Genomic DNA, 24,194 nt, shown 5'->3' with positions numbered 1-24,194 from the left:
GATGGAGAAGGACTTGGGCATCTTAATTGATAGTAAACTAAATTGGAGTGCCCAAAGTCAGGCCGCTGCTGTAAGGGCAAACAGGGTAATGGGATGTATCAGAAGAGGTATAGCTGCAAAGGATGAGAACATTGTTCTTCCACTGTACAAAGCACTGGTCAGACCACACTTGGAATACTGTGCTCAGTTATGGGCACCAATATATAGAAAGGATATAAATGAGCTTGAAAAGGTACAAAGGAGGGCAACAAAATTAATAAACGGAATGGAGGGACTTCAATACCCAGAGAAGTTGGCAAAACTAGGACTATTCAGCCTGGAAAAGAGAAGGTTGAGGGGGGACATAATAAATGTGTACAAATATGTTAGGGGACAGTATAGAGATCTTGCCCAGGATTTGTTCAAAAGGAGGGATATTACGGTAACAAGAGGGCATTCACTAAGACTGGAAGAGAAAAGGTTTCAGCACCAGCATAGGAAGGGGTTCTTTACGGTAAGAGCAGTGAGAATATGGAATTCACTGAGTGAGGAGACGGTAATGTCAGATTCACTACACCAGTTCAAGCGGGGACTGGATGCATTTCTAGATACCAGGCAGATTTCAGCATATACTTAAAAATAAAATAAAATAGTAGGTTGATACAGGGATTTATTCTGACTGCTGGTTTCAGAGTCGGGAGGGAATTTGTCCTCAGGTGAAGATTGGCTAAATCATTTGGGGTTTTTGCCCTCCTCTGGATCAACTTTAGCAATTACAGAACTAACAGGTCGAACTTGATGGACGCAAGTCTTTATTCGGCTTTACAAACTATGTTACTACTATGTTACTATGTTACTATGTTATAAAGATGACTGCATGAAGAGAACATGCAAATTTCCACAGTCATTGATGATATGGGGCTGCACGTCAGGTAAAGGCACTGGGGAGATGGCTGTCATTACATCTTCAATAAATGCCCAAGTTTACATTGATATTTTGGACAGTTTTCTTATCCCATCAATTGAAAGGATGTTTGGGGATGATGACATCATTTTTCAAGATGATAATGCATCCTGCCATAGAGTAAAAACTGTGAAAACATTCCTTGAAAGAAGATGCATAAGGTCAATGTCATGCAAATAGTCCGGATCTCAATCCAATTGAAAATCTTTGGTGGAAGTTGAAGAAAATGGTCCATGATAAGGCTCCAACCTGCAAAGCTGATCTGGCAACAGCAATCAGTTGGAGCCAGATTGATGAAGAGTACTGTTTGTCACTCATTAAGTCCATGCCTCAGAGACTGCAAGCTGTTATTAAAGCCAGAGGTGGTGCAACAAAATATTAGTGATGTATTGGAGTGTTCTTTTGTGCATTTGTTTTTCATGATTCCATATTTTTTTCCTCAGAATTGAGTGATTCCATAATTTTTTCCCTCTGCTTGGTCTGAAAAAAATTACCCTTACTGAGTACCACATTTTTTATCTTGATTTCTTTTAGTGTTTCTTAAAGTCTTAAAGTTGCCAATTGAAATGACTTTAGTTTTGTGCCATGTCTGTGATCGGCTTTTTTTCAACAACATTAAACAACTGAATGAATATCCTCCGAGCCCGGTGATTCCATAATTTTTGCATGGGGTTGTATATTTGGTAATGCTTTCTTTCTCACTATTATTTTTCAAATCACGATCTGTATTTGAAAAAATAGAAATCTTGCAATTTTCACATTGGCCACTTGGGCTTTTTTTTTTACACTCCAACTTCCTGTTATTTCAAGATATCAACATGTACATTAGAAACAATAGACTTTCTCACACCTTATCTTTTTTACGGAAGAATCTAATGAGCGTGTGCAAAGGCCATTGTTAAGTGAGAGGGAGCAGGGTCATCTGTGACATCGCCTATTGTGAATGATGGTCCCTGTGTTATAAGCTGTGTAAAGAAGATGTATAAGTCTAAAATAGCCACTGCGGCCAGTGTGAAAAATGCAAGATTTCTAGTTTTATTTTTAATGCATATTGTGATATGAAAAAATGCAATTTTTAACATATTAAAAGCCTGGTTTAAACAATAGGTCATTTTCTGATAAATTCCTTTTAATATGTCTCTTCACCATTTCTGCCTTCAATTTGTTACCCAACCTTTTTGAGTTGAATCTTCCTCACAATGTATGAAAAGGTGAGGCTGACTAATGCCAAGGCCACCTGGGAAATGTCTGGCAAATGGATAAGATAATGGGAACCCACATCAATATTAGATCTGCAGACCCTGCACAAACTGTCAGGAATGCATGAGCTCCTCTCTCTTTTCATTTATATAGGAGATATGAATATTGTCAGCATTGAGACTTGGATCTATCAGACAATTATGGTATATCCGACTAACATTCCATATATATCCAAAATGCAACAACTTCTTTAATGGGGTTGTCAAAGTCTATGTTAGTTTTTAGGCCCATAATAAAAAAATAAAAATAACAGGAAAGTAGTTGCTACTTGCAGCAACTACCTGCCTATTCTACCTGGTGCCGGCTAAGAGCGGTCATCAACCATTCCTACTGGCGAATCAACTGCTCCACATCAACAAAGCAGCTCTTCCTCTTCTGGGCTGCTCTGTAGATGAAGCATGACTGCCGACCTCATGTTGATTGACTGCTGGCTCCCCGCAGTTAGGTAGCGGGGAGCTGGCTCTCAATAAGCATGAAGTCGGCAGTTACACCCTGTCAACACAGCAGAGAACAGAAGCCGCTGCTCTGTCAATGTGACATCAGTGAAAGCCGCTCAATAACCAGCAGCAGCGGTCTGTGACGGGTCTGTGCCGGCAGAGATGGGCGCCGGGCACAACAGGCAGGCAGCTACCAACTACCTGCCTGTTAGTTCTTAGACCCGTAGTAAAAAAATGACATAGCCCTGGATAATGTCTTTAAGGGCTTTTCTGAAAGACAGACAATCAGTCTTTGTATTCCATTTCTGTCTATGATTATATTCCATAAACGTATATATTAAGGAGCAATATGTTCATAGAGCGACTCTAAAACACACCACCAAACATTTGTAAATAAAATCTGTGAACAAAGAAATGTTCTTTATTAATACATTAATAATATTACTATATAAAATTCTTTTTATTTTTCTCCAAGAAGACTTTACAATGGTCTGAGAAATGTTATAAATTGTAAAATTCAGCTAGGATCATTATGTGGCTACCAGAACAGTAAAAGGTTAAGACTGGAGGATCAGTTCACCGAGACAAGTCCTAACAAGGTAATTGTGAGGGGAAGAAGCGGTTTGGCCGACACAGTCTTTATGCTGTCACTTCCAGGCTGGAGGTGGGTTATTTCTCTGCCGTTCTGATCCTGTTGGTTTCGCATCTGCTTATTAAATGGAGCATCATCGATATCCAAATCATAGTCCAAATCTAGAAACAAGAACACAATAATTACTCACATTGCAAGCCTAATGAACGCCCCTGGAGGTTTACAACATTTTTTTCTCAATTTACCCATTCATTAGGTATAAAAAAATTAAATTGGCAAAATTGAAAGAAAAAAATAAGGGTGTAAATATTGAGGACTCCATTTTCCGGTGGGATATGAGTTTTTGATAATTTACATTGTTGTCCCCCATCAATAATAGTACATTATGAAAACTCCTATAAGCAAAACTCTCAAATCAGCTTAAAGGGACCCTGTGCCCTGGCACTGAAAATACATATCTCATGTATGGTCTCCCTGCCTGATGTCCTCTGCCTCTCGTTGTATTAGGGCTGCCAACCGTCCAGACATTCCCGGACACTCCATAAAAACAGGACACTTTTTGCCCTGTCCGTAAAAAAAAATTTGAGAAATGTATACAGATTATTTTGACTTTAATTATCATCATTTTACAGATTTCAGTGAATGCAGTTGATGTCTCATATCAGAATTATGGGCTGTAGACTTGTATCACTTAATCATAATGATTTATTATGGTTTTCCAATCTGTTCGTAAAAAGTATTGTCTGTCTGATTTTTTGATCATCTGTCCAGAAAAAAAAAAAGAACTCAAATTTGTAACCCTGCGCAACATCATCCACTGAGAGCAATCCAGGCTTCCAGCATCCACGATGGCTGCCACATTGGCATGGGGAGAGCAGTGGTAAGTCTCAACCATGTCTTCCCAATCTTTCCTGTGCCACTGTGGCAGCCAGCCGACTTGGCTGCAAAATGACAGGAACATTGCTATCAGTGGATGACTTAGTGACAAATGTATGCTCATCTTTAAATGCCTTAATAGTTTTAAACCCTCAATCTATAAAGGGGTTGTCCAAACCAGATCACCCCTTTAGGCAGATCTTTATCCACATAGATGTGGAAATATTTCAAGAAGATAATCAAAGCATACGTGCTATAATGCATGGTACATAAATGGTATACAAGCATACCAGAATGAGGACTGGTAAAAAAAAACCTGCAATGATGTTTGTAACAAAGTTAAACAGGATTCAAATGAGCTCTTAAAGGGGTTGTCTAGGACTATAATGTTGTTGCCTTATCCTTAGAACAGTTCAATCATTTTAGATTGGTGGTTTTCCAATACGAGGAACTTCCACCAATTAGTTATTAGCAGGTCCCATGGTTTGCGGCAGTCCACATTGTATATGGCCAGAACAGTACAGTTCCATACTCTATGTAGTGACCATCCTCAGGTCCTGCAGATCAGCTTCTATTGAAGTGAATGAGAACTTAGCTGCTGTAACAGAGAATGATCACTGCTAGTGTTGAGCGAGCATGCTCGACACTGCTTGGTACTCGCCCGAGCATCTCACTACTCGGGATGTTCGGCGAGCACCGAGCATTTCCGGGTTACTCGGGCGGGAGCTCGGGTCTCCGCCCTGCACGTTTGGCGCTCTTTACAGAGCCAATGAACATGCAGGGATTGCCAGCCAGTCACTGTAATGCCGCAGCCATGTTGTTTGTGGGCATTACAGTGATTGGCTGGCCGCACAGCGTCACCTCGAGTATTTAAAAGTGTAGGGAGAGTGCTGCTGAGTTAGGGAGAGATATATAATGTAAAATAGGTAGTGTAGGGTCTCTAAAGCCTGCCAAATCAAACAAACAGTCCTTCTCAGGACTAATATCCATCCCAGATATCAGGCAGGCAGGCAGGCTGTATAGGAGACGCAGTGGTTATACCAGCAAACACTGCATTACAGTACTGTGCGCTCCTGCTGGTCAAATTGCTAGACTTATCACCCCGGTCTCAGGGGCCAGGAAAAATCCTTTTTTTTTTTAATCTAAATCCTGTATTTTTTTTTCCCTCAGTCAGACTGTACAAATATGCGTCTTATTAACCTTTTGGTATTCGACCCCCCCCCCAAAAAAAAAAAAATTGAGTGTGTTTGTGACTGTTCAGACACCAATATATCTAATTAAAAGAGTCTGGTGTAGGCCAGATAACTAGAACTTTGGTTTTGAAGTTCCAAGGTTCAAATCTCTGTATTATCCTGCTTTTGGCATTTTTTCCGTAACCAAAAAACAGTAATAGTGTCTCCCTGACTGTTCAGACACCAATATATCTGTTTCAAAGAGTCTGGTGTAGGCCAGATAGCTAGAACTTTGGCTTTGCAGTTCCACGGTTCAAATCTCTGTATTATCCTACTTTTGGCATTTTTTCCGTAAAAAAACAGTAATAGTTTCTCCCTGACTGTTCAGACACCAATATATCTGTTTAAAAGAGTCTGGTGTAGGCCAGATAACTAGAACTTTGGTTTTGCAGTTCCACGGTTCAAATCTCTGTATTATCCTGCTTTTGCCATTTTTTCCGCAAAAAAAAAAACAGTAATAGTGTCTCCCTGACTGTTCAGACACAAATATATCTGTTTAAAAGATTCTGGTGTAGGCCAGAGGAATAGAACTGTGGTTTTCCTCTTCCACAGTTCTAATCTCCTTTTTATTACCCTTTTTCCATTGATAGTGCGAGTGTAAGCTATTTTACTTCATTTACAATGGGCAAGGCGCGTGGCAAGGGACGTGGAACTGGAAGTTCTGGTGATGGTGCGTGTAGAGGACGGGGCCGTGGCCAAGGTGAAAATGTGCCACAACCAACAGCCACATCTTCTCGCTCCCACTTCTTGAACGAATTACTAGGGAAGCACATTACAACACCAGTATTGCGAACAGATCAGTGTGAACAGGTTATTAATTGGATAGCAGATAATACTTCCAGTTACCTGGGCACCACCACCTCCGGTCTGTCTTACACACGGTCAAGTTTTAGTAGCCGTGAGTTTCGACCGCATACTCCTCCTCACCCTGATGCTCCTTCCTCCCACCATGCCGAGTGTCGTCAGACAGCAACTGATCCCACAGTTGGACACTCTGAAGAGCTGTTCACTGGTCCATTTCCATATTTGTGCACCTCGCCTGCTCCGCTTGAAGTGGTGGAAGAGGAGATCCCATGTAGGTATGGCCCAATATTTGAACAGCCACGGCCACAGGAAGTTGACGCTGGCAATTTGTCACAAGAGGTGGACAATGATGAGACACAATTGCCACGAAGTGAGGAGGAGGATCGTGGTGCGCAAGTGGAAGAGGAGGAGGTGGTGGATGATCTAGTAACTGACCCAACGTGGAAGGAGGACACCCAGAGCGAGGCCAGCAGCACACAGGGTGGAGGGAGGCAGAGTACCCCAACAGGCAGGAAGAAGCACTGTGGTGGCCGCACACAGAAGGCAGGCAACAGTTCCCCGTAACACCAACACGAGGCACGTTGCCAGTAGAACAGGTAGGTCTTCCAGAGTCTGGAATTTTTTTAAAGACTCTGCTGATAACCCCAAAAAGGCCATTTGTACCACCTGCCATGCCAGCATCAGCAGGGGTGACAAAACTACCAGCCTGACCACCACCAGCATGATCAGGCACATGTCAGCAAAGCACCTGGCTTTGTGGGGTGAACCCCTGGGTCCACGACCAGTGTCAGCGGGCGTCACCACTGCTTGTTCCGCTGTTGTGCGTGTAAGAGAACCCCCTGTTGTGCGTGCAAGGCAATCCCCTGTCCATACTGCATGCAAAGATGCCCCTTCCACTCAGCCTTCACTTGTTATGGCAGTTTCTCAAGAAACAGCATCAACGTCCACGTCCACGTCCCACCTCAGCGTTCAATTGTCCATATCCCAGACCTTTGAACGAAAGCGCAAATTTGCAGCCAACGCCCCACAGGCCACAGTCCTAAATTCGCACATTTCATGACTGCTTGCATTTGAAATGCTGCCTTTTAGGCTGGTGGAGACGGAATCCTTTCGCAACCTTATGGCGGTGGCCGTCCCTCGGTACTCGGTCCCCAGCCGACACTATTTTGCCTGGTGTGCCATCCCCGCACTACACAAGCACGTGTCCCAAAACATCTGCCGTGCCCTCAACAACGCAGTTACTGGGAGAGTCCACCTGACAACGAACTCGTGGACAAGTGCTTGTGGTCAGGGACGGTACATCTCCCTGACGGCACACTGGATAAACATAGTGGAAGCCGGGACCCAGTCGGACCTTGGTACGTAACACATCCTCCCCACACCGAGGATTGCGGGCCCTATGTCAGTCAGAGTTGCCCGCACAGTGTACAGCTCCTGTGCATCATCCTCCTCCTCCTAATGTTCAGCCTCCATCTCAGATATCACCACATCAGTTACAAGCTGGAAGCACTGCAGTACTGCCTCAGCCAGGCGGGAACAGGCTGTGCTGAAACTCATAAGCTTAGGTGATAAACCTCACACTGCTTGTGAGTTGTGGACAGCTGTGAAAGATCAGGCAGATCTGTGGCTGAGACCACTGAACCTACATCCCGGCATGGTCTGTGTGACAATGGCCGTAACCTTGTGGCGGCTCTGAGGCGAGGCGAGATCACACACGTACCATGCCTGGCTCATGTGCTTAACCTCGTGGTTCAGAGGTTTCTTAAATCGTACCCCGAGTTGCCAGATCTGCTCGTCAAAGTACGCCGCCTGTCAGCTTATTTTCGGAAGTCGGCTACAGCTTCCGCCGCCCTTGCTGTGTTGCAGCAGCGTTTGCAGCTTCCGGCACATTGACTGGTGTGTGATGTCCCCACACGTTGTAACTCTACCCTCCACATGTTGCAAAGGATTTGTGAGCAGAAGAGAGCAGTTGTGGAGTACCAGTCCGGAGTGGACCTGGATGTCTGACATATGTACCATCCTGACAAACTTTGAGGAGTCCACCAAGATGGTGAGTGGCGATGACGCCATCATTAGCGTCAGTATCCCACTTGTCTGTCTTTTGCAACACTCTCTGCAGAGAATTAAAGAGGAGGCATTGCAGCCAGAGTATGATGAGATGGATCAAGAAGCCGTAATGGGCAATTACACACAGCCCAGCCTCATCTCATCCCAACGTGCATTGGGGGACAATGAGGGAGAGGAGGAGGAGGAGGAAGAGCAGGAGCTGGTATCATGCGCTGTAGACGGTAGTATCTGTACAACTGTCATACAGTTGGTTCAGCGTGGGTGGCCTGAGGACAGGGGGGAGTAGGAGGAGAGCATGGTCAGTCATCATATTGGTGAGGACACGGTAGTCTTGCCCGTTACCAGTCTGGCACGCATGGCTGACTTTATGTTACGATGCCTTAACCGTGACCCTCGCATTGTCAAAATGTTGGGTGACAGTCATTACTGGTTGGTGACACTTTTAGACCCCCGCTACAAGGAGAACTTTCACTCCCTTATTCCTGAGGTGGAGAGGTCTACAAAAATGGGGCAGTACCAGAAGGCCCTTGCTGCAGAACAGTTAAAAAAATTCCCATCTGAACACGCTAGCGGCAGAGGTCACAGTTCGTTGACCAACCAAGGCGCACAGGTGAGAAAGACGCAACTCCAATCCAGCAGAGGCAGGGGAACACTGTCAACATTCTGGGACAGTTTTCTGAGACCCGCCCACCTTACAGGCCCTGAGGCGGGGGGTACTCTCACAAGGAGTGGAAAGTTTCAAAAGATGGTGAGGGAGTACCTTGCCGACCGTACCAGCATCCTCCGTGATTCCTCTGTGCCTTTTAATTATAGGGTATCCAAGCTGGACACTTGGAATGAACTTGCTATGTAAGCCTTGGAGGTCCTGGCCTGCCCTGCCGCTAACGTGTAATCGGAGCATGTTTTTAGTGCCGCTGGGGGAATTATAACTGATAAACGCACTCGCCTGTCAACTGACTATGCTGACAAGCTGACCCTTATCAAAAATGAACAAGGGCTGGATTGGGCCAGACTTCTCATCACCACCAAATGACAGCAGAGTAACATAAAGTCAAATCCACTGTGTTATTTCGGGAGGTGTATTCCCATGCACCCTTCACACCCACACATGGGTATATGCTTCCTCATTTTGGCTGTATTTTGCTCTTCTCCTTATCCTCAGCCTCCACCACCACTATACCACCAGGGTGACCGTGGTCCGTGTTGCCAGCATTGCAAGTTCCTCCGTGCTAATTTTTGGCAGCTTTTGCTTGGAAGGCATAGGCAAAGACTATGGGAGATCCACTCCCCAATAATAGGAATAATGTTTTTAATATGCTGTACTACATGGCTCTTGTAAGGGGCATTAAAACCATCTTGTTAAGCTACTGTGACCTCCACCACTCTTACAAGGGGCATTAAAACTGTCCTGTTAAGTTACTGTGACCTCCACGTCTCTTCCAAGGGGCATTAAAACCGTCTTGTTAAACCACTCTGACCTCCACCACTCTTCCAAGGGGCATTAAAACCGTCTTGTTAAGCTGCTGTGACCTCCACTACTCTTCCAAGGGGCAATGATATTGTCTTTTTATTCCACTGCGACCTTCACCACTCTTCCAAGGGGCAGTAAAACTGTCTTGTTAAGCTGCAGTGACCTCCACTGCTCTTCCAAGTGGCATTAAAACCGTCTTGTTAAGCTACTGCGACCTCCACCGCTTTTCCAAGGGGCATTAAAACCGTCTTGTTAAGCTACTGCGACCTCCACCACTTTTCCAAGCGGTATTAAAACCATCTTGTTAAGCTACTGCGACCTCCACCACTTTTCCAAGGGGCATTAAAACCGTCTTGTTAAGCTATTGCGACCTCCACCACTTTTCCAAGGGGCATTAAAACCATCTTGTTAAGCTACTGCGACCTCCACCACATTTCCAAGGGGCATTAAAACCTTCTTCTTAAGCTACTGTGACCTCCGCGTCTCTTCCAAGCGGCATTAAAAGCGTCTTGTTAAACCACTCTGACCTCTACGTCTCTTCCAAAGGGCATTAAAACCGTCTTGTTAAACCACTCTGAACTCCACAGCTCTTCCAAGGGGCATTAAAACCATCTTGTTACGCTACTGTGACCTCCACCACTCTTACAAGGGGCATTAAAAGCGTCTTGTTAAGCTACTGCGACCTCCACCGCTTTTCCAAGGGGCATTAAAACCATCTTGTTAAGCTACTGCGACCTCCACCACATTTCCAAGGGGCATTAAAACCTTCTTGTTAAGCTACTGTGATCTCCATGTCTCTTCCAAGGGGCATTAAAACTGTCTTGTTAAGCTATTGCGAACTCCACCGCTTTTGCAAGGGGCATTAAAACCGTCTTGTTAAGCTACTGCGACCTTCACCACTTTTCCAAGGGGCATTAAAACCATCTTGTTGAGCTACTGCGTCCTCCATCGCTTTTCAAAGGGGCATTAAAACCGTCTAGTTAAACCATTCTGACCTCCACGTCTCTTCCAAGGGGCATTAAAACCGTCTTGTTAAACCACTCTGAACTCCACAGCTCTTCCAAGGGGCATTAAAACCGTCTTGTTAAGCTACTGTGACCTCCACCACTCTTCCAAGGGGCATTAAAACCGTTTTGTTACGCTACTGTGACCTCCACCACTCTTCCAAGGGGCATTAAAACCGTCTTGTTAAGCTACTGCGACCTCCATCGCTTTTCCAAGGGGCATTAGCACCATCTTGTTAAGCTACTGCGACCTCCACAGCTCTTCCAAGGGGCATTAAAACCGTCTTGTTAAGCTACTGAGACCTCCACCACTCTTCCAAGGGGCATTAAAACCATCTTGTTAAACTACTGTGACCTCCATGTCTCTTCCAAGGGGCATTAAAACTGTCTTGTTAAGCTACTGCGACCTCCACCGCTTTTGCAAGGGGCATTAAAACCGTCATGTTAAGCTACTGCGACCTCCACCATTTTTCCAAGGGGCATTAAAACCATCTTGTTAAGCTACTGCGACCTCCACCGCTTTTCAATGGGGCATTAAAACCGTCTTGATAAGCTACTGTGACCTCCCCGACTCTTCCAAGGGGCATTAAAACCGTCTTGTTAAACCATTCTGACCTCCACGTCTCTTCCAAGGGGCATTAAAACCGTCTTGTTAAACCACTCTGAACTCCACAGCTTTTCCAAGGGGCATTAAAACCGTCTTGTTAAGCTACTGTGACATCCACCACTCTTCCAAGGGGCATTAAAACCATCTTGTTACGCTATTGTGACCTCCACCACTCTTTCAAGGGGCATTAAAACCGTCTTGTTAAGCTACTGCGACCTCCATCGCTTTTCCAAGGGGCATTAAAACTGTCTTGTTAAGCTACTGTGACCTCCACCACTCTTCCAATAGGCATTAAAACCGTCTTGTTAAGCTACTGCGACCTCCACTGCTTTTCCAAGTGGCATTAAAACCGTCTTGTTAAGCTACTGCGACCTCCACCACTTTTCCAAGGAGCATTATAACCGTCTTTTTAAGCTACTGCGATCTCCACCTCTTTTCCAAGTGGTATTAAAACCATCTTGTTAAGCTACTGCGACCTCCACCACTTTTCCAAGGGGCATTAAAACCGTCTTGTTAAGCTACTGTGACCTCCACGTCTCTTCCAAGGGGAATTAAAACCGTCTTGTTAAACCACTCTGACCTCCACGTCTCTTCCAAGGGGCATTAAAACTGTCTTGTTAAACCACTCTGAACTCCACAGCTCTTCCAAGGGGCATTAAAACCGTCTTGTTAAACCACTCTAAACTCCACAGCTCTTCCAAGGGGCATTAAAACCATCTTGTTAAGCTACTGTGATATCCACCACTCTTCAAAGGGGCATTAAAACCGACTTGTTAAGCTACTGTGACCTCCAACACTCTTCCAAGGGGCATTAAACTGTCCTGTTAAGTTACTGTGACCTCCACGTCTCTTCCAAGGGGCATTAAAGCCGTCTTGTTAAACCACTCTGACCTCCACCACTCTTCCCAGGGGCATTAAAACCGTCTTGTTAAGCTACTGTGACCTCCACTGCTCTTCCAAGGGGCAATGATAGTCTTTTTATTCCACTGCGACCTTCACCACTCTTCCAAGGGGCAGAAAAACTGTCTTGTTAAGCTACAGTGACCTCCACTGCTCTTCCAAGTGGCATTAAAACCGTCTTGTTAAGCTACTGCGACCTCCACCGCTTTTCCAAGGGGCATTAAAACCGTCTTGTTAAGCTACTGCGACCTCCACCACTTTTCCAAGCGGTATTAAAACCATCTTGTTAAGCTACTGCGACCTCCACCACTTTTCCAAGGGCATTAAAACCGTCTTGTTAAGCTATTGCGACCTCCACCACTTTTCCAAGGGGCATTAATACCGTCTTGTTAAGCTACTGTGACCTCCGCGTTTCTTCCAAGGGGCATTAAAACCATCTTGTTAAACCACTCTGAACTCCACAGCTCTTCCAAGGGGCATTAAAACCATCTTGTTACGCTACTGTGACCTCCACCACTCTTACAAGGGGCATTAAAACCATCTTGTTAAGCTACTGCGACCTCCACCGCTTTTCCAAGGGGCATTAAAACCATCTTGTTAAGCTACTGCGACCTCCACCACATTTCCAAGGGGCATTAAAACCTTCTTGTTAAGCTACTGTGATCTCCCTGTCTCTTCCAAGGGGCATTAAAACTGTCTTGTTAAGCTACTGCGACCTCCACCGCTTTTGCAAGGGGCATTAAAATCGTCTTGTTAAGCTACTGCGACCTCCACCACTTTTCCAAGGGGCATTAAAACCATCTTGTTAAGCTACTGCGACCTCCACCGCTTTTCAAAGGGGCATTAAAACCGTTTTGATAAGCTACTGTGACCTCCCTGACTCTTCCAAGGGGCATTAAAACCGTCTAGTTAAACCATTTTGACCTCCACGTCTCTTCCAAGGGGCATTAAAACCGTCTTGTTAAACCACTCTGAACTCCACAGCTCTTCCAAGGGGCATTAAAACCGTCTTGCTAAGCTACTGTGATCTCCACCACTCTTCCAAGGGGCATTAAAACCGTCTTGTTACGCTACTGTGACCTCCACCACTCTTCCAAGGGGCATTAAAACCATCTTGTTAAACTACTGTGACCTCCATGTCTCTTCCAAGGGGCATTAAAACTGTCTTGTTAAGCTACTGCGACCTCCACAGCTCTTCCAAGGGGCATTAAAACCATCTTGTTAAGCTACTGTGACCTCCACCACTCTTCCAAGGGGCATTAAAACCGTCTTGTTACGCTACTGTGACCTCCACCACTCTTCCAAGGGGCATTAAAACTGTCTTGTTAAGCTACTGCGACCTCCATCGCTTTTCCAAGGGGCATTAAAACCATCTTGTTAAGCTACTGCGACCTCCACAGCTATTCCAAGGGGCATTAAAACCATCTTGTTAAGCTACTGAGACCTCCACCACTCTTCCAAGGGGCATTAAAACCATCTTGTTAAACTACTGTGACCTCCATGTCTCTTCCAAGGGGCATTAAAACTGTCTTGTTAAGCTACTGCGACCTCCACCGCTTTTGCAAGGGGCATTAAAACCATCTTGTTAAGCTACTGCGACCTCCACCACTTTTCCAAGGGGCATTAAAACCATCTTGTTAAGCTACTGCGACCTCCACCGCTTTTCAAAGGGGCATTAAAACCGTCTTGATAAGCTACTGTGACCTCCCCGACTCTTCCAAGGGGCATTAAAACCGTCTTGTTAAACCATTCTGACCTCCACGTCTCTTCCAAGGGGCATTAAAACCGTCTTGTTAAACCACTCTGAACTCCACAGCTCTTCCAAGGGGCATTAAAACCGTCTTGTTAAGCTACTGTGACCTCCACCACTCTTCCAAGGGGCATTAAAACCGTCTTGTTACGCTATTGTGACCTCCACCACTCTTCCAAGGGGCATTAAAACCATCTTGTTAAGCTACTGCGACCTCCATCGCTTTTCCAAGGGGCATTAAAACTGTCTTGTTTAGCTACTGTGACCTCCACCACTCTTCCAAGAGGCATTAAAACCGTCTTGTTAAGCTACTGCGACCTCCACTGCTTTTCCAAGTGGCATTAAAACCGTCTTGTTAAGCTACTGCGACCTCCACCACTTTTCCAAGGAGCATTATAACCGTCTTTTTAAGCTACTGCGATCTCCACCTCTTTTCCAAGTGGTATTAAAACAGTCTTGTTAAGCTGCTGCGACCTCCACCACTTTTCCAAGGGGCATTAAAACCGTCTTGTTAAGCTACTGTGACCTCCACGTCTCTTCCAAGGGGAATTAAAACCGTCTTGTTAAACCACTCTGACCTCCACGTCTCTTCCAAGGGGCATTAAAACCGTCTTGTTAAACCACTCTGAACTCCACAGCTCTTCCAAGGGGCATTAAAACCGTCTTGTTAAACCACTCTAAACTCCACAGCTCTTCCAAGGGGCATTAAAACCGTCTTGTTAAGCTACTGTGACCTCCACCACTCTTCATAGGGGCATTAAAACCGACTTGTTAAGCTACTGTGACCTCCACCACTCTTCCAAGGGGCATTAAAACTGTCCTGTTAAGTTACTGTGACCTCCACGTCTCTTCCAAGGGGCATTAAAGCCGTCTTGTTAAACCACTCTGACCTCCACCACTCTTCCAAGGGGCATTAAAACCGTCTTGTTAAGCTACTGTGACCTCCACTACTCTTCCAAGGGGCAATGATAGTCTTTTTATTCCACTGCGACCTTCACCACTCTTCCAAGGGGCAGTAAAACTGTCTTGTTAAGCTACAGTGACCTCCACTGCTCTTCCAAGTGGCATTAAAACCGTCTTGTTAAGCTACTGCGACCTCCACCGCTTTTCCAAGGGGCATTAAAACCGTCTTGTTAAGCTACTGCGACCTCCACCACTTTTCCAAGCGGTATTAAAACCATCATGTTAAGCTACTGCGACCTCCACCACTTTTCCAAGGGGCATTAAAACCGTCTTGTTAAGCTATTGCGACCTCCACCACTTTTCCAAGGGGCATTAAAACCATCTTGTTAAGCTACTGTGACCTCCGCGTCTCTTCCAAGCGGCATTAAAAGCGTCTTGTTAAACCACTCTGACCTCTACGTCTCTTCCAAGGGGCATTAAAACCATCTTGTTAAACCACTCTGAACTCCACAGCTCTTCCAAGGGGTATTAAAACCATCTTGTTACGCTACTGTGACCTCCACCACTCTTACAAGGGGCATTAAAACCGTCTTGTTAAGCTACTGCGACCTCCACCGCTTTTCCAAGGGGCATTAAAACCATCTTGTTAAGCTACTGCGACCTCCACCACATTTCCAAGGGGCATTAAAACCTTCTTGTTAAGCTACTGTGATCTCCATGTCTCTTCCAAGGGGCATTAAAACTGTCTTGTTAAGCTACTGCGACCTCCACCGCTTTTGCAAGGGGCATTAAAATCGTCTTGTTAAGCTACTGCGACCTCCACCACTTTTCCAAGGGGCATTAAAACCATCTTGTTAAGCTACTGCGACCTCCACCGCTTTTCAAAGGGGCATTAAAACCGTCTTGATAAGCTACTGTGACCTCCCCGACTCTTCCAAGGGGCATTAAAACCGTCTAGTTAAACCATTCTGACCTCCACGTCTCTTCCAAGGGGCATTAAAACCGTCTTGTTAAACCACTCTGAACTCCACAGCTCTTCCAAGGGGCATTAAAACCGTCTTGTTAAGCTACTGTGACCTCCACCACTCTTCCAAGGGGCATTAAAACCATCTTGTTAAGCTGCTGCGTCCTCCACCACTTTTCCAAGGGGCATTAAAACCGTCTTGTTAAGCTACTGTGACCTCCACGTCTCTTCCAAGGGGAATTAAAACCGTCTTGTTAAACCACTCTGACCTCCACGTCTCTTCCAAGGGGCATTAAAACCGTCTTGTTAAACCACTCTGAACTCCACAGCTCTTCCAAGGGGCATTAAAACCGTCTTGTTAAACCACTCTAAACTCCACAGCTCTTCCAAGGGGCATTAAAACCGTCTTGTTAAGCTACTGTGACCTCCACCACTCTTCCAAGGGGCATTAAAACCGTCTTGTTACGCTACTGTGACCTCCACCACTCTTCCAATGGGCATTAAAACCATCTTGTTAAGCTACTGCGACCTCCATCGTTTTTCCAAGGGGCATTAAAACCATCTTGTTAAGCTACTGCGACCTGCACAGCTCTTCCAAGGGGCATTAAAACTGACTTGTTAAGCTACTGAGACCTCCACCACTCTTCCAAGGGGCATTAAAACCATCTTGTTAAACTACTGTGACCTCCATGTCTCTTCCAAGGGGCATTAAAACTGTCTTGTTAAGCTACTGCGACCTCCACCGCTTTTGCAAGGGGCATTAAAACCGTCTTGTTAAGCTACTGCGACCTCCACCACTTTTCCAAGGGGCATTAAAACAATTTTGTTAAGCTACTGCGACCTCCACCGCTTTTCAAAGGGGCATTAAAACCATCTTGATAAGCTACTGTGACCTCCCCGACTCTTCCAAGGGGCATTAAAACAGTCTTGTTAAACCATTCTGACCACCACGTGTCTTCCAAGGGGCATTAAAACAGTCTTGTTAAACCACTCTGAACTCCACAGCTCTTCCAAGGGGCATTAAAACTGTCTTCTTAAGCTACTGTGACCTCCACCACTCTTCCAAGGGGCATTAAAACCGTCTTGTTACGCTACTGTGACCTCCACCACTCTTCCAAGGGGCATTAAAACCATCTTGTTATGCTACTGCGACGTCCATCGCTTTTCCAAGGGGCATTAAATCTGTCTTGTTAAGCTACTGTGACCTCCACCACTGTTCCAAGAGGCATTAAAACCATCCTGTTAAGCTACTGCGACCTCCACCGCTTTTCCAAGTGGCATTAAAACCGTCTTGTTAAGCTACTGCGACCTCCACCACTTTTCCAAGGGGCATTATAACCGTCTTTTTAAGCTACTGCGATCTCCACTTCTTTTCCAAGTGGTATTAAAACCATCTTGTTAAGCTACTGCGACCTCCACCACTTTTCCAAGGGGCATTAAAACCGTCTTGTTAAGCTACTGTGACCTCCACGTCTCTTCCAAGGGGAATTAAAACCGTCTTGTTAAACCACTCTGACCTCCACGTCTCTTCCAAGGGGCATTAAATCCGTCTTGTTAAACCACTCTGAACTCCACAGCTCTTCCAAGGGGCATTAAAACCGTCTTGTTAAACCACTCTAAACTCCACAGCTCTTCCAAGGGGCATTAAAACCGTCTTGTTAAGCTACTGTGACCTCCACCACTCTTCAAAGGGGCATTAAAACCGTCTTGTTAAGCTACTGTGACCTCCACCACTCTTCCAAGAGGCATTAAAACCGTCTTGTTAAGCTACTGCGACCTCCACCACTTTTCCAAGGGGCATTATAACCGTCTTTTTAAGCTACTGCGATCTCCACTTCTTTTCCAAATGGTATTAAAACCGTCTTGTTAAGCTACTGCGACCTCCACCACTTTTCCAAGGGGCATTATAACCGTCTTTTTAAGCTACTGCAATCTCCACTTCTTTTACAAGTGGTATTAAAACCATCTTGTTAAGCTACTGCGACCTCCACCACTTTTCCAAGGGGCATTAAAACCGTCTTGTTAAGCTACTGTGACCTCCACGTCTCTTCCAAGGGGAATTAAAACCGTCTTGTTAAACCACTCTGACCTCCACGTCTCTTCCAAGGGGCATTAAAACCATCTTGTTAAACTACTGTGACCTCCATGTCTCTTCCAAGGGGCATTAAAACTGTCTTGTTAAGCTACTGCGACCTCCACAGCTCTTCCAAGGGGCATTAAAACCATCTTGTTAAGCTACTGTGACCTCCACCACTCTTCCAAGGGGCATTAAAACCGTCTTGTTACGCTTCTGTGACCTCCACCACTCTTCCAAGGGGCATTAAAACTGTCTTGTTAAGCTACTGCGACCTCCACTGCTTTTCCAAGTGGCATTAAAACCGTCTTGTTAAGCTACTGCGACCCCCACCACTTTTCCAAGGAGCATTATAACCGTCTTTTTAAGCTACTGCGATCTCCACCTCTTTTCCAAGTGGTATTAAAACAGTCTTGTTAAGCTGCTGCGACCTCCACCACTTTTCCAAGGGGCATTAAAACCGTCTTGTTAAGCTACTGTGACCTCCACGTCTCTTCCAAGGGGAATTAAAACCGTCTTGTTAAACCACTCTGACCTCCACGTCTCTTCCAAGGGGCATTAAAACCGTCTTGTTAAACCACTCTGAACTCCACAGCTCTTCCAAGGGGCATTAAAACCGTCTTGTTAAACCACTCTAAACTCCACAGCTCTTCCAAGGGGCATTAAAACCGTCTTGTTAAGCTACTGTGACCTCCACCACTCTTCATAGGGGCATTAAAACCGACTTGTTAAGCTACTGTGACCTCCACCACTCTTCCAAGGGGCATTAAAACTGTCCTGTTAAGTTACTGTGACCTCCACGTCTCTTCCAAGGGGCATTAAAGCTGTCTTGTTAAACCACTCTGACCTCCACCACTCTTCCAAGGGGCATTAAAACCGTCTTGTTAAGCTACTGTGACCTCCACTACTCTTCCAAGGGGCAATGATAGTCTTTTTATTCCACTGCGACCTTCACCACTCTTCCAAGGGGCAGTAAAACTGTCTTGTTAAGCTACAGTGACCTCCACTGCTCTTCCAAGTGGCATTAAAACCGTCTTGTTAAGCTACTGCGACCTCCACCGCTTTTCCAAGGGGCATTAAAACCGTCTTGTTAAGCTACTGCGACCTCCACCACTTTTCCAAGCGGTATTAAAACCATCATGTTAAGCTACTGCGACCTCCACCACTTTTCCAAGGGGCATTAAAACCGTCTTGTTAAGCTATTGCGACCTCCACCACTTTTCCAAGGGGCATTAAAACCATCTTGTTAAGCTACTGTGACCTCCGCGTCTCTTCCAAGCGGCATTAAAAGCGTCTTGTTAAACCACTCTGACCTCTACGTCTCTTCCAAGGGGCATTAAAACCATCTTGTTAAACCACTCTGAACTCCACAGCTCTTCCAAGGGGTATTAAAACCATCTTGTTACGCTACTGTGACCTCCACCACTCTTACAAGGGGCATTAAAACCGTCTTGTTAAGCTACTGCGACCTCCACCGCTTTTCCAAGGGGCATTAAAACCATCTTGTTAAGCTACTGCGACCTCCACCACATTTCCAAGGGGCATTAAAACCTTCTTGTTAAGCTACTGTGATCTCCATGTCTCTTCCAAGGGGCATTAAAACTGTCTTGTTAAGCTACTGCGACCTCCACCGCTTTTGCAAGGGGCATTAAAATCGTCTTGTTAAGCTACTGCGACCTCCACCACTTTTCCAAGGGGCATTAAAACCATCTTGTTAAGCTACTGCGACCTCCACCGCTTTTCAAAGGGGCATTAAAACCGTCTTGATAAGCTACTGTGACCTCCCCGACTCTTCCAAGGGGCATTAAAACCGTCTAGTTAAACCATTCTGACCTCCACGTCTCTTCCAAGGGGCATTAAAACCGTCTTGTTAAACCACTCTGAACTCCACAGCTCTTCCAAGGGGCATTAAAACCGTCTTGTTAAGCTACTGTGACCTCCACCACTCTTCCAAGGGGCATTAAAACCATCTTGTTAAGCTGCTGCGTCCTCCACCACTTTTCCAAGGGGCATTAAAACCGTCTTGTTAAGCTACTGTGACCTCCACGTCTCTTCCAAGGGGAATTAAAACCGTCTTGTTAAACCACTCTGACCTCCACGTCTCTTCCAAGGGGCATTAAAACCGTCTTGTTAAACCACTCTGAACTCCACAGCTCTTCCAAGGGGCATTAAAACCGTCTTGTTAAACCACTCTAAACTCCACAGCTCTTCCAAGGGGCATTAAAACCGTCTTGTTAAGCTACTGTGACCTCCACCACTCTTCCAAGGGGCATTAAAACCGTCTTGTTACGCTACTGTGACCTCCACCACTCTTCCAAGGGGCATTAAAACCATCTTGTTAAGCTACTGCGACCTCCATCGTTTTTCCAAGGGGCATTAAAACCATCTTGTTAAGCTACTGCGATCTGCACAGCTCTTCCAAGGGGCATTAAAACTGACTTGTTAAGCTACTGAGACCTCCACCACTCTTCCAAGGGGCATTAAAACCATCTTGTTAAACTACTGTGACCTCCATGTCTCTTCCAAGGGGCATTAAAACTGTCTTGTTAAGCTACTGCGACCTCCACCGCTTTTGCAAGGGGCATTAAAACCGTCTTGTTAAGCTACTGCGACCTCCACCACTTTTCCAAGGGGCATTAAAACAATCTTGTTAAGCTACTGCGACCTCCACCGCTTTTCAAAGGGGCATTAAAACCATCTTGATAAGCTACTGTGACCTCCCCGACTCTTCCAAGGGGCATTAAAACAGTCTTGTTAAACCATTCTGACCTCCACGTGTCTTCCAAGGGGCATTAAAACAGTCTTGTTAAACCACTCTGAACTCCACAGCTCTTCCAAGGGGCATTAAAACCGTCTTCTTAAGCTACTGTGACCTCCACCACTCTTCCAAGGGGCATTAAAACCGTCTTGTTACGCTACTGTGACCTCCACCACTCTTCCAAGGGGCATTAAAACCATCTTGTTATGCTACTGCGACCTCCATCGCTTTTCCAAGGGGCATTAAATCTGTCTTGTTAAGCTACTGTGACCTCCACCACTGTTCCAAGAGGCATTAAAACCGTCCTGTTAAGCTACTGCGACCTCCACCGCTTTTCCAAGTGGCATTAAAACCGTCTTGTTAAGCTACTGCGACCTCCACCACTTTTCCAAGGGGCATTATAACCGTCTTTTTAAGCTACTGCGATCTCCACTTCTTTTCCAAGTGGTATTAAAACCATCTTGTTAAGCTACTGCGACCTCCACCACTTTTCCAAGGGGCATTAAAACCGTCTTGTTAAGCTACTGTGACCTCCACGTCTCTTCCAAGGGGAATTAAAACCGTCTTGTTAAACCACTCTGACCTCCACGTCTCTTCCAAGGGGCATTAAATCCGTCTTGTTAAACCACTCTGAACTCCACAGCTCTTCCAAGGGGCATTAAAACCGTCTTGTTAAACCACTCTAAACTCCACAGCTCTTCCAAGGGGCATTAAAACCGTCTTGTTAAGCTACTGTGACCTCCACCACTCTTCAAAGGGGCATTAAAACCGTCTTGTTAAGCTACTGTGACCTCCACCACTCTTCCAAGAGGCATTAAAACCGTCTTGTTAAGCTACTGCGACCTCCACCACTTTTCCAAGGGGCATTATAACCGTCTTTTTAAGCTACTGCGATCTCCACTTCTTTTCCAAATGGTATTAAAACCGTCTTGTTAAGCTACTGCGACCTCCACCACTTTTCCAAGGGGCATTATAACCGTCTTTTTAAGCTACTGCAATCTCCACTTCTTTTACAAGTGGTATTAAAACCATCTTGTTAAGCTACTGCGACCTCCACCACTTTTCCAAGGGGCATTAAAACCGTCTTGTTAAGCTACTGTGACCTCCACGTCTCTTCCAAGGGGAATTAAAACCGTCTTGTTAAACCACTCTGACCTCCACGTCTCTTCCAAGGGGCATTAAAACGGTCTTGTTAAACCACACTGAACTCCACAGCTCTTCCAAGGGGCATTAAAACCGTCTTGTTAAACCACTCTAATCTCCATAGCTCTTCCAAGGGGCATTAAAACCGTCTTGTTAAGCTACTGTGACCTCCACCACTCTTCAAAGGGGCATTAAAACCGTCTTGTTAAGCTACTGTGACCTCCACCACTCTTCCAAGAGGCATTAACCTGTCTTGTTAAGCTACTGTGACCTCCACGTCTCTTACAAGGGGAATTAAAACCGTCTTGTTAAACCACTCTGACCTCCACGTCTCTTCCAAGGGACAATCAAACCGTATTGTTAAACCACTCTGAACTCCACAGCTCTTCCAAGGGGCATTAAAATCATCTTGATAAACCACTCTAAACTCCACAGCTTTTCCAAGGGGCATTAAAACCGTCTTGTTAAGCTACTGTGACCTCCACCACTCTTCGAAGGGGCATTAAAACCGTCTTGTTAAGCTACTGTGACCTCCACCTCTCTTCCAAGGGGCATTGATATTGTCTTTTTATTCCACAACGACCTCCACCATTCTTCCAAGGGACATTAAAACTGTCTTTTTAAGCTACTGTGACCTCCACCACTCTTCCAAGAGGCATTAAAACCATCTTGTTAAGCTACTGCGACCTCCACCGCTTTTCCAAGGGGCATTAAAACCGTCTTTTTAAGCTACTGCGACCTCCACCACTTTTCCAAGGGGCATTATAACCGTCTTTTTAAGCTACTGCGATCTCCACCTCTTTTCCAAGTGGTATTAAAACCGTCTTGTTAAGCTACTGTGACCTCCACCACTTTTCCAAGGGGCATTAAAACCGTCTTGTTAAGCTACTGCGACCTCCACCACTTTTCCAAGCGGCATTATAACCGTCTTTTTAAGCTACTGCGATCTCCATCGCTTTTACAAGTGGTATTAAAACCGTCTTGTTAAGCTACTGCGACCTCCACCACTTTTCCAAGGGGCATTAAAACCGTCTTCTTAAGCTACTGTGACCTCCACGTCTCTTCCAAGGGGTATTAAAACCGTCTTGTTAAACCACTCTGACCTCCACATCTCTTCCAAGGGGCATTAAAACCGTCTTGTTAAACCACTCTGAACTCCACAGCTCTTCCAAGGGGCATTAAAACCGTCTTGTTAAGCTACTGAGACCTCCATCACTCTTCCAAGGGGCATTAAAACCATCTTGTTAAACTACTGTGACCTCCACCACTCTTCCAAGGGCCATTGATATTGTCTTTTTATTCCACTGCGACCTCCACCACTCTTCTAAGGGGCATTAAAACTGTCTTGTTAAGCTACTGTGACCTCCACCACTGTTCCAAGGGACATTGATATTGTCTTTTTATTCCACTGCGACCTCCACCACTCTTCCAAGGGGCATTAAAACCGTCTTGTTAAGCTACTGTGACCTCCACGTCTCTTCCAAGGGGCATTAAAACCGTCTTGTTAAACCACTCTGACCTCCACGTCTCTTCCAAGGGGCATTAAAGCCGACCTGTTAAACCACTCTGAACTCCACAGCTCTTCCAAGGGGCATTAAAACCATCTTGTTAAGCTACTGTGACCTCCACGTCTCTTCCAAGGGGCATTAAACCGTCTTGTTAAACCACTCTGAACTCCACAGCTCTTCCAAGGGGCATTAAAACCGCCTTGTTAAACCACTCTAAACTCCACAGCTCTTCCAAGGGGCATTAAAACCGTCTTGTTAAGCTCCTGTGACCTCCACCACTCTTCAAAGGGGCATTAAAACCGTCTTGTTAAGCTACTGTGACCTCCACTCTTCCAAGAGGCATTAAAACCGTCTTGTTAAGCTACTGCGACCTCCACCGCTTTTCCAAGTGGCATTAAAACCGTCTTGTTAAGCTACTGCGACCTCCACCACTTTTCCAAGAGGCATTATAACCGTCTTTTTAAGCTACTGCGATCTCCACCTCTTTTCCAAATAGTATTAAAACCATCTTGTTAAGCTACTGCGACCTCCACCACTTTTCCAAGGGGCATTAAAACCGTCTTGTTAAGCTACTGTGACCTCCACGTCTCTTCCAAGGGGAATTAAAACCGTCTTGTTAAACCACTCTGACCTCCACGTCTCTTCCAAGGGACATTAAAACCGTCTTGTTAAACCACTCTGAACTCCACCACTCTTCCAAGGGACATTAAAACCGTCTTGTTAAGCTACTGTGACCTCCACTACTCTTCCAAGGGGCAATGATATTCTTTTTATTCCACTGCGACCTTCACCACTCTTCCAAGGGGCAGTAAAACTGTCTTGTTAAGCTACAGTGACCTCCACTGCTCTTCCAAGTGGCATTAAAACCGTCTTGTTAAGCTACTGCGACCTCCACCGCTTT

The 24,194-nt window shown here is 45.5% G+C and overlaps 1 protein-coding gene across 1 annotated transcript in view; it reads right to left on the bottom strand.

Moving 5' to 3' along the window:
- Nucleotides 1-3,026: 3,026 nt before the first annotated feature.
- Nucleotides 3,027-24,194, bottom strand: part of GPC3 (glypican 3) — a 789,745-nt gene continuing 768,577 nt past the window's right edge. The window contains exon 8 of the mRNA XM_073641317.1: nt 3,027-3,393. Coding sequence (XP_073497418.1) covers nt 3,212-3,393 — 182 coding nt within the window. The 3' untranslated portion in view covers nt 3,027-3,211. The remainder of the gene's footprint in view (nt 3,394-24,194) is intronic.

This window comes from Phyllobates terribilis, unplaced genomic scaffold, assembly GCF_046119375.1.
Source record: "Phyllobates terribilis strain yellow unplaced genomic scaffold, ASM4611937v1 Scaffold_7__3_contigs__length_470593459, whole genome shotgun sequence".
Taxonomy (NCBI): domain Eukaryota; kingdom Metazoa; phylum Chordata; class Amphibia; order Anura; family Dendrobatidae; genus Phyllobates; species Phyllobates terribilis.
This window is presented reverse-complemented; position numbering and strand designations above follow the sequence as displayed.